This window comes from Balaenoptera physalus (genome assembly GCF_965194825.1).
Source record: "Balaenoptera physalus genome assembly, chromosome: 13".
Taxonomy (NCBI): domain Eukaryota; kingdom Metazoa; phylum Chordata; class Mammalia; order Artiodactyla; family Balaenopteridae; genus Balaenoptera; species Balaenoptera physalus.
The window spans coordinates 65,818,229-65,829,917 of record NC_138892.1 but is presented as its reverse complement, the minus strand read 5'-3'; the positions used below and the strand labels follow the sequence as shown (position 1 = coordinate 65,829,917).

Below are 11,689 nucleotides of genomic sequence, written 5' to 3'. Positions count from 1 at the left end.
GAAAAAAAAACAGAGCTGGAGGAATCAGGCTCCCTGACTTCAGACTATACCACAAAGCTACAGTAATCAAGACAATATGGTAATGGCACAAAAACAGAAATATAGATCAATGGAACAGGATAGAAAGCCCAGACATAAACCCACGCACCTATGGTCAACTAATCTATGACAAAGGAGGCAAAGATATACAATGGAGAAAAGACAGCCTCTTCAATAAATGGTGCTGGGAAACTGGACAGCTGCATGTAAAAGAATGAAATTAGAACATTCTCTAACAGCATATACAAAAATAAACTCAAAATTGATTAAAGACCCAAATGTAAGACTGAACATTATAAAACTCTCAGAGGAAAACATAGGAAGAACACTCTTTGACATAAATCACAGCAAGATCTTTTTTGACCCAGCTCCTAGAGTAATGAAAATAAAAACAAGAATAAGCAAATGGGACCTAATTAAACTTAAAAGCTTTTGCACAGCAAAGGAAACCATAAACAAGATGAAAAGTCAACCCACAGAATGGGAAAAAATATTTGCAAATGAATCAACTGACAAAGGATTAATCTCCAATATATATAAACAGCTCATGCAGCTCAATATCAAAAAACAAATAACCCAATCAAAAAATGGGCAGAAGACCTAAACAGACATTTCTTCAAAGAAGACATTCACATGGCCAAGAGGCATATGAAAAACTGCTCAACATCACTAATTATTAGAGAAATGCAAATCAAAACTACAATGAGGTATCACCTCACACCAGTTAGAATGGGCATCATCAGAAAATCTACAAACAACAAATGCTGGAGAGGGTGTGGAGAAAAGGGAACCCTCTTGCACTGTTGGTGGGAATGTAAATTGATACAGCCAATATGGCGACCAGTATGGAGGTTCCATAAAAAACTAAAAATAGAGTTACCATATGACCCAGTAATCCCACTACGGGGCATATACCCAGAGAAAACCATAATTCAAAAATTCACATGCACCCCAATATTCATTGCATCACTATTTACAATAGCAGGTCATGGAAGCAACCTAAATGTCCATCGAAAGATGAATGGATAAAGAAGTTGTGGTACATATATACAATGGAATATTACTCAGCCATGAAAAGGACCAAAATTGGGTTATTTGTAGAGACGTGGATGGACCTAGAATATCTCATACAGAGTGAAGTAAGTCAGAAAGAGAAAAACAAATATCGTACATTAATGCATGTATGTGGAATCTAGAAAAATGGTACAGATGAACTGGTTTGCAGGGCAGAAATAGAGACACAGATGTAGAGAACAAATGTATGGACACCAAAGGGGGAAAGGGGGAGTGGGAAGAATTAGGAGATTGGGATTGACATATATACACTAATATGTATAAAATAGATAACTAATGAGAACCTGCTGTATAGCACAGGGAACTCCACTTTGCTGTACAGTAGAAACTAACACAACATTGTAAAACAACTATACCCCAATTAAAAAAAAAGGTGGATTGATGAATGGATAGATGGATAGGTAGGTGATGAGGCATGTATGTATACTAAAATGTTAATAGTAACATTTAGATGTGATTATATGGATGTTCATCATAGAATTCTTTCAACTTTGTTGTATGTTTGAAATTATTTATTTTTAAATTAAATGAATGCTGTAAAAACATTTAAAAATTATTATAGTAAGCCACAAAATACTAATGAAATTAAAAACATTATATGAATAATAGACAAAAATTACAAATCACTAAAATTGATTCATGAATTAATAAAAAACCCAAATATACCACTGATTATTAAAGGAAATAAATTGGTAATCAAAATTTTTCCTCCACAACAGGACAAGAAATCCCTAAAATTTTAAAGGTGAGTTTTATAAAAACCTTCAAGGAAGTGATAAGTCCTTTTTTATGCAAATATTTTAAGAAAATACAAAGATGAAAGAAAACATACTATTGATGCCAAGATCAGATGTCCAGAATATGCAAATCTATATAGGCAAAAAGTAGATTAGTGATTGCCTAGGGCCAGGGTTAGGGGTTAGGAATGGAGAGTGACTGCCTTGGGCATGGGGTTTCTTTGAGGGTGATGAAAATGTTTTGAAATTGGGTTACCATAGTAATGGTTGCACAACTCCGTGAATATGCTAGAAACCACTGAACTGTACACTTTGAATAGATGAACTTTGTGATGTGTGAAATATCTCAATAAAGCTGTTAAAAAGAATATGCCAAGACGGGAATAAAGATGCAGACCTACTAGAGAATGGACTTGAGGATACGGGGAGGGGGAAGGGTAAGCTGGGACAAAGTGAGAGAGTGGCATGGACATATATACACTACCAAACATAAAATAGATAGCTAGTGGGAAGCAGCCACATAGCACGGAGAGATCAGCTCAGTGCTTTGTGACCACCTAGAGGGGTGGGATAGGGAGGGTGGGAGGGAGGGAGATGCAAGAGGAAAGAGATATGGGAACATATGTATATGTATAACTGATTCACTTTGTTATAAAGCAGAAACTGACACACCATTGTAAAGCAATTATACTCTAATAAAGATGTTTAAATAAAAAAAGAATATGCCAGATGAAAGCAAGAAAAAAATTATACTATCTCACTTATGAACATCAACAGGAAATTCCTAAGTTGAATATTGGCAAAAGTTAATTCAGTTTTTACCACTCTACCTAAGTAGGGTGATTTCAGGAATGTAACAATTCTTCAACACCAGAACACCTATTGATATAATTTACTATTAAAAATCTAAACAATAAAAGCCATATGATTATTTCAATAAATTTATTTTTTATTTGACATGTATTTATTGCATGCTTATTATGTGATGGACACTACACATTAGTAAACAAAAGAGAAAAAGTCCTGATCCTCAATAGAAATAATAAAAGCACTTGATAAAATTTCACACCAATTCTTAGGAAAATATTGTTAGAAGAGAACTCTTATAATAAGTTAAAGGTATTGATCAGAAACAGCACAATCATCCTTAATGCTGAAATATTAGAAGCTTTCTTACTGATCCCAATAGAAAGATGCTTGTAGTAGAGGCCCTGGCCACTGCAATAATTATGCACAGTGCACAAAAGTGAGATATACAAAAATTGCATAGAAGAAGAAAAAAATTGTTTCCCTTTATGTAAGATAAAATAATTAAAATGTAATTTAAAAAATCTAACAGTATATATAAACAAGCCATTAGAACTAGGAAGGTAGTTCGACAAGATACAAGTTCAACAAGATACAAGATCTGTATACAAAATACCACAGCATTCCTGGAAATAACCAAGTAGTAAATGTAATTGGATTGTTAATTCACAATAGAAACAAACAGTGGAAGGTATCTGATAATATATCTAACAAAATTTGTGTGTGACCTTTAGCAAAATAATTTTCACCAGTGGCAACAGCAGATCGGCCTTGGTGAATGAAAATGTTGTTGAACCTTTGCATAACCACCACCTTGGCCAGCCATGGCCACACTCTTTGTGAATCCACGGACCAGAACTAGGCTCACCAGGAAGGAAAAGACTGGCACTCACATAATAGGCTATTCTACTCACAGAATTATTTCAAACTGCTTTGGCCCTCTGGTGAGAATTCATCCTAGATATATTCTCTGTTTCTTGCTCATGATTCATACATTCAAAATATATTTATTGTGCAACAAGCATGTTTGAAACTTTTTTAATATTCTGGAAAAAGTAGTGAAGATGCCAGAAAATGTCGTTGCTCTCTTTGAGTTTATATTCTCTGCTCCTGCGGAGTGCAAAGTGAAGAGGAGGATGACAGTTGACAGTTTGTAAGTAAGTAAAAACTAAAAGGTAATTTCAGAAAGAAATAATAATTAACTTTTGACCATGATCATTTTAATCCATATACCTCACCTAGGTCTCCTTCTCACTAGTGCTCTAATTGTGTTTCACGATCTAAAGGGCCTTTGTTGAAAAAGCCCTTTGGTTTCTTCCTGGTGTTTATCAAAGGCCCTGTACAGTACTTGCTCTGTTGTTGATTTGTTCACATTCTGCCTTTTCTGCAGCACCACTAGAGCTCAGTGGCAGAGCTATTTGTCCAGCAGTGTGTACAAGCCAGGGAATATTCTCTTGTTATGGGGCCCCCTCACAGCTGGAGATGGTTGGCCACTATGTAAATGGTTTGAAGCATGATAAATGTTTTATTTGTAGTCTCTATTGGACACGTGTAGGTCAAATAAACAATTTCAAATATCCTAAGAGAGTGAATGGTCCAGCATTGACAATGTGCTCACTCCTGTACCAGCCACTGTGCCAGGAAGAATGAGTGAATAATGAGAAGGGGAGGGGGAGGATTTGGGGACATTGTGATTAACAGTCTCTCTGGGACCACATTGAACACGTGGAGTTTAGTTACTGGAAGAATGGTAAAGATAGCCTAAGCAGGCAATAACAATGTCTACCATATTGTGTGTAATAAATATTTTTGCAAGAAAAATTGCTAGACAAAATGTTTATCTATCCACCTTCCTCTGATTAGGACTGAACTGGTATCGTTCCAGAAAATAACTTCAACTTTTCTTAAGTATTTTCAAGAAAAGCGGTATGGCATCTTGCAGATCCTTATATCAGAGAATTCTCCTTAATATGCAGGCACTATTTATTGCAATTCTACCCAATTTCCTCATCATTCTGATTTTTTAATCTATGATTTGAAACACTAGAAACATTTTCTCAACATTTTTCTCACAGCTGCCTTCACCTCCTTGTTCTTCAGGCTGTAGATGACAGGATTCAGCATGGGGGTGATCACACGATACTGCAAGGAGAAGATTAACTCTCGAGTGGATCCTGAATTTGGCATGAGATAGCGGAGTAAACCTGAGCCATAAAAGAAGCTCACTGCAGTGAGGTGGGAGGAACAGGTGGAGAAGGCCTTGCTTCTGCCTTTAGTTGAGCTGATGCTCAGGCTGGTGGAAAAAATGCAAACATAGGAGAAAAATATCAAGAGGAAATTTCCAAAGAAATGCAGGAGGCTGGAGCAGAGCAAGGCAGTAAAACTTGCAGACACATCGGAACAAGACAAAGGGTAGAGAGAGGGCAGCTCACAGCTGAAGTGGTGAATATTTTGAGCCTCACAGAAGTCTAAATTGAGAGCTACAAGGATATTGATGAGAGCATCCGTAAAAGCCAAGCCCCATGAGCCCCACACCAGTCCCATACACAGCTTTCTGTTCATCATCTGGCCATACAGCAGAGGAGAACTGATGGCAACATAGCGGTCATAGGCCATGACAGCAAGTAGGCAGGATTCAGTGCCTCCAGTGGCAAACACAAAGAAGACCTGAGCCATGCAGCCCTCTACTGAGATGGTTTTCTTCTCAGACAGGAGGTTCTCCAACAGCTTGGGCACAGTGACAGAAGAGTGGCAGAGATCCAGGAAGGACAATTGTCCCAGGAAAAAGTACATGGGGTTGTGGAGCTGGGAATCCACCCTTATCACCAGCAGCAGCATCAGGTTCCCCATAAGGGTCAGGATATAAATAACAAAGAACAGCACAAAGAGCAGAGCCTGGATTTGGGGGTCAGCAGACAGCCCGAGGAGGATGAACTCAGAGACAACACTGTGGTTTCTCATTGCCTTCAGTACTTTCTTTGGAATGCAAGAAAAAAGTCAGGTGAAGTCTCTTCTGATGTCTGACAAATACCCAAGTGTTTTAACCCTCTCCATTCACAAAGTTTCATGCCTACTCAAAAATGTACGTTCAGCAATTATACTCCAATAAAGATGTTAAAAAAAAAAAAAAAGTACGTTCTGAAATGATAAACTTCCCTAAGTCTCTAGATTTACCAAAACCTGTAATAATCTTTTCCGTGGGATCCCAACACTAGATCAACTCCCTCTCCACCTTTACTGCTCTTTCTTTGATGTCTTTGAGTTTATTTTTTGTTGTTTTATTATTAAAGTGACTGGAGGATGTTTGTAAACTGTTGATAATAAACTAGTAGAGAGGGAGAAATTTTAGGAGGAATAAGAGAAAATTGCAGAAATGGTGTCTCTGAGAGCAGTTGGGTCTCAGAGCAGAAGCAGAGCATGGCCAAAGGCAGGAGAGGGTTTACTTCATCAAACATGCATGAAGTCCATAGATCTGGTGTTAGGAAGGAAGAAGTTCTCATCTAATGGCTTTTATTTTTTCCACTAAATATTTAAATAGGGTCATTAATGGAAAGTGAAGAGGGGTAGTGGCTGGAGATTTGCAGAGTGAGGAGAAAGGGAATTAATTAGAGAGAAAGTAGAACAGAGATATCCTAGATGTTATATAATTGATCACAAGAAACTGCTGACCAGTATGAGAACATACTCTGCTCATAATCTCCATGCCTAGCTTGGGTAATCTATTCAGATTCAGCTCTTGTCTGTGCCTTCATGCCATTTGTAAGTATAGACTACCCACTAACTTTCTAAAGTTTGGCCTTCTTTTTCTCTACTCTAAACTGACAATCCAAATTACATCCAAAGACCCAGGATAACGCTTCAACACTACTGACTCCACCATCTCGACCCTTCCTGACCTGCTCTATCTTTTGTGCTCACACTGCAAGACCCACCACCCAATATGATTTCTCTCCCATGTATATCCAAACGACACCCAGAATTAGAGCTATCTTAGAAATCAAGTTCACATTACCTGTATTTCTCACCTAGTTGAGCAATATCTAGCACAGAATTAAACAAAATCTTTTTCAAATCCAGTGATCCAGAAGATGACTAAATTTGAATGTCGGTGTGAGAATTCAGAGTTAAGATGGAGTTTGAAAATTCCTGTTGGATATAGACCTCTTCCTTGATTTCTAAAGGAGGAAAATAAAAGGATAAGTTGTGTATATTATTTCTAAAAACCTCAATTCTTCCTCTCATGTGGGGATTATAATAATTTTCTATTATTATTACTTTTTTTTCTTTTACTCACCACTGTAGCTCTAGCTACAGCAACATGGATTCATCCTGAGAATATCACATCATTGGCAGAAGACACAGGAAAATCAAGTCATGAAATACAGAGAAGCACCCATTATAATTTTGGAGGGCAGCAAAAAGAAAGGTCCCCTCCATTTTACTCATCCCTAAATGGAGCCCTATTAACTAGCACTAGAAATTCCTTAAGCTTTGGGGAAACTTATTCTCCTATAAATAAAAGCCAAAGAGTGAAAATCTTGCACAGGGCATTTTCATGAAGGACAAATCTAGAAACTGTACACCATCAGGAGCCATACTTCCTCACAGGTAGAGGTGTACTGTGTTAGAGTTACTTGAAGCAGTCAAAGAAATAAATAAAATCACTTATTTTTTTTTGCCTGGTGCTGCAATTTCACTGTCCTTGATACTTCATTTATTCAGAATTGATGCTTCAGATTCCAAATTGAGAATGGAAACAGTTCTGAGAATGCTACCACTATAAGTTTTCAGTTGTTATCATAATTAGGTGGAGTTAGCCGACTAGATCACTTCCAAAGAAAGACGGCCTGAAAGGAGTCCATTTTAGAATGGGACATACAAAAGTACCTAGCATTGTGACTGGCCCAAGGAGTTGCTCAAAAATGTTACTTAACGATTAAAATAAATGCACAAATGACTGAATGAGTAAGTGAATGGAGGAAACTCAGAAAGAGAATAGTCTAGAGCTTTACTACTAGAAGAGAACAGATCTGATTAGGAACCAGTAACAGATTTAGACATCCTGAGCTTGCATGAAACCAGTTGTGGGAAGGGCACAGGAGAAAAATTCTGCCAACAGGAGAGGTTTGCCCCAATGCAGTGTCTCGTGCCCTCAACTTCCACATACCTATGAGTATATAATTATAGGGAATACCTATAATTAAAGGTACAATTAGTTTCTGGACCCTATATGTTTGGAGGGCTTGGAGAGGGTTATTTTTGAGTCATGAGGTGTCCAAAGTCTATCATTTTCCTGATCTCCTCCCCACTCTTATAGACAGTTCTCAGGTATTAGCCTCCCCAAGCTTCCACGTTTCTGGTATAATGTGGGCTTTCAGCATCAGAAACAAGGAGTATAGTAAGATATAGGGAAACTCTTGTCTTAATTGTCCCATATGTGAAATGAAAGCTAAAAATAATTAGCTTGGAATGTTGTGATGACTTACTAACTGAAGTGTGGTGCTGAAGACAATTGAGGTGCTGAAGAACCATTAGATTCTCTTTTCTTCACCTCTAACCCAAGTGTTTAATTTTCCCAAAAGGAGGACAAGAAGTAATTTTGAGGAACAGACCAACAGTCTAGGTAACAGAAATGAATACCATGTCAGAGAGACTGGAGGGGGGCACTACCTCAGCCCAGGGGAACAAAGGTAAGATGATAGAACTGCAGGAGAAAGGAGGGGTCTGATGAGGGAAGGGTAAGAAGTGGCGGGAACTGAGGGGAAACGGGGAGCACAAGAGCAGGAAAGCAACATTAGAAAACAGAAGGAAAACATTACCAAGTTTCTCTCTTCCTGGTGCAGAATACATCCTGGTTTTCTAAGCTGGTGGGCATGCCTCTGAGTGCAGGAGAAAGTCACAAGATAGAAAATGCACCACAACTGTCCCATCGTGTAAACTGACATTGATTTTTCTATTAGACATTTCGTGCATAAAGACAAGTGTATAAGCTCAGTCCTTAAAAGCCCCTGCAAATAAAGACTTCAGAAAACTCTTCTGAACTTTGATAGCATTTTGCTCTTATCCTTTATGACTCCATAAAATGACAAAGAAAAGGAAAACTGAGAACTTCAAATTCCTAACAAGGAATAAAGCAACCTCTTTCATACTTCCCCTAGCATAGCTGCACAATCATTTCTTTACATATCTCTATTACCGTTGATATACTGCTACGAGCAGCATCCTAACAAAGGAGGCTCAGGTCTACCAGAAGGGCCTGTGTGTTAAGGTGGCCAATGGGATGGCAAGGTGTAACCTGAAAGCCCAGGTGGCATCTGATTGCTGGAAAGCTCAGCCTGAAGTATACTTTGGACTTATTAGCTAAAAACAGTTACTGGATGATCCCTCTGGGAATTACCATTGAAGTTAAGTGATTCATAGCTTACCTTTAGATAATTTTGCTAATGCTGTCAGGTGTTTTATCGTGATACACATTAAGACATAATTATTATACATGACATTATCACTATTATATGATCAATGGTCATTTAAATTTACCTACATGTTTGACTTTTTTTGCTCAATTTTTTCTATATCTAGAATTGAAAGTTCAATACCTGAAAATAGATTTCAATGGATAAGTTTAACACAAATTAGACAAAGCTGAAGAGGTGACTCAGAAGATAGGCCAGAAGAAAATAAGAACTTCCATCTGTGGGCATTTTCCTTCTCCTTGAAGAACTCCTTTTAATTTTCCCTTTAGTGCAAGTCTTCTAGTGATGTATTTATTTCACCTTCATTCTTAAAGGATGTTTTACTGGGCACAGAATCCTAATGGGGGAGGGCTGTTTTGTTTTTTTAAATCCAGTACTTTGAAGATATTACCTCATTGTCTTCTGTCTTCTTTTTAGTCTAATGTTTCTCTTGAGAAGTCAGTTGTTGGTCTAATTGTACTTCTTTGGAGCTAATTTGTCTTTTCTTTCCTTCTTGCCACTCTTAATATTTTCTGTTTTGACTTTCAGTAATTTTATTATGATGGGACAAAGTGTGACTTTCTTTTAATTTATCATACTTGGGGTATATTTATAGAATTCCTAGCATTTACAGTTGATATAATTTTTCAGTTTGGAATATTTTCATTCGTTGTCTTACACATTGCCCTATTTTCTTAGGTATTGCCTAATTCTCTCTCTTCTTTAGAACTCCATGTAAATGTATGTTATCCTGCATCTATGCATTATGTATCTCATACTCTTTTCTTTATTCTTTCTGTGCCTTACTGTATATATTTTCTTCTTGCCTATCCTATAAGTTATTAGTATACTCCTCAACACTAAGTTCCTTTAAACTTATCCGTTAAGATCTTATTCAGCCATTGAGTTTTTCTTTTTCAAGATTTTCACTTAGATTATTTATAGTTTCCAGAAATATTATGCCAAAATTCTCAATCTTTTCTTTAATCTCTATAAATATTTATTTTAAAGTTAAGCGTCTGGATCTGTTTCCACTGTCTCTAGTTTCTGTCTCCCCATATTCTTGTTAAATTTTTTTCTGTTGAGAATAGGATATTATTATAAAAAATTATGGAGATAACTTAAGGCTCTGAATTATATTCTCTTCCTCCAGAGAAAATTTTTACTTGCTTCTGTCAGACAATCATGGGCATCAGCAATACTGGATGACCCTCATGTAATTTGGGGACTGAAATGAAGCTGGGCTCCAACCCACACAAAGCTGGTCTGCTTCCAATCCACCTTTATTTCAGGGTATTGCCCTTTAAGGTTCCAACCCACCCTTGTGGTCCCTGAATTCCATTTTCCCCACTAACTTTAGGAAACTGTCAAAATAACTTTTCACATTTTCAACCACCTCTTCAAGATGCCCTTACAGGAAAAAGAGACCCCTAAATGCAAAGCTTGCTTCTCTGGGTTTTCTTCTTCTTTGGGATGACAGCTCCATAATTACTCACAGCCTCCTTAGCTTTCAAATATCTTTAGAGCAGATCTTAAAAATAGGCTGTTCAGCTTTTCAAAAATTTTTTAATTGTGTGTTGGTCCAAGTGATCTAGTTAGTAGTTACCCGAAGTGGAAGTCCCTGATAATTTTAGTCCATTCCTATTCTATTATTATTATTTGCTATTGCTAATTTACATATTTTATAATACTTTACTCTTCTGTCTGCTTTTTCTCTAATCTCAATTTTTATCATTCTTTCTTTGCTCCCTACGTTTTTAAAAGCAATGGATGTTCTTATTACATATTTCTATCAAAAGAAGTATATGCAAAGAATTTGAAGCTTCTTAGTTTATTTTTTTTCCAAGATTGGTTTCTTCCTCTATCTTAGCATTGCATATCAGTTAGGATGCATTTGGATGAAAATAAGAGAAAACTTAAATAGCCATAGTCTAATCCATAAGAATGTTTATTTTTACTTGAGAAGTCTGGGAATGGGGGGTGGGTAATGAGGTTTGGGGTTTTATTCAGCATTTCCATGATAAGTAAAGTTATTGCTTCAATGTGACTATGATATTTTTGCCTTTCCCTCATAGTCTCACTACAGGTTCTGTAGCACCTAGCATCACATTCTTTTTTTTTTTTTATTAACTGTGTAAGTTTTTTTTTTTTTAACATCTTCATTGGAGTATAATTGCTTTACAATAGAGTGTTAGTTTCTGCTTCATAACAAAGTGAATCAGCTATACATGTACATATATCCCCATATCTCCTCCTTCTTGTGTCTCCCTCCCACCCTCCCTATCCCACCCTTCTAGGTGGTCACAAAGCACCGAGCTGCTCTCCCTGTGCTTTGCGGCTGCTTCCCACTAGCTATCTATTTTACGTTTGGTAGTGCACATATGTCCATGCCACTCTCTGACTTCGTCCCAGCTTACCCTTCCCCCTCCCCGTGTCCTCAAGTCAGAGAGGAGTGCAAAGATTATTCCTCTAGAGGGTGCCCCTCAGACTCATTGGCTAATACTGTGTCACATGAATACCCTTAGCTCCAAGGAAGACTGGGAAGCTGATTATCTGGGAAAGGAGAGTGGAATTTCATGA

At 37.3% G+C, this 11,689-nt stretch overlaps 1 protein-coding gene across 1 annotated transcript; it reads right to left on the bottom strand.

The window, feature by feature from the left end:
- Positions 1-1,870: 1,870 nt before the first annotated feature.
- On the bottom strand, positions 1,871-10,654 carry LOC309641437 (olfactory receptor 8S1-like). Its single transcript, XM_082421485.1, has 2 exons — positions 8,477-10,654; positions 1,871-6,832 (listed from the first exon to the last, which is right to left on the bottom strand). The coding sequence occupies exon 2, from the start codon at positions 5,616-5,618 to the stop codon at positions 4,701-4,703; it is 918 nt and encodes a 305-aa protein (XP_082277611.1). The 5' UTR covers positions 5,619-6,832; positions 8,477-10,654; the 3' UTR covers positions 1,871-4,700.
- Between the last annotated feature and the right edge of the window lie 1,035 nt (positions 10,655-11,689).

Bases quoted from the DNA above. Each gene is read 5' to 3' on its own strand.
- LOC309641437 (XM_082421485.1), bottom strand. From the start codon at position 5,618: ATGAGAAACCACAGTGTTGTCTCTGAGTTCATCCTCCTCGGGCTGTCT.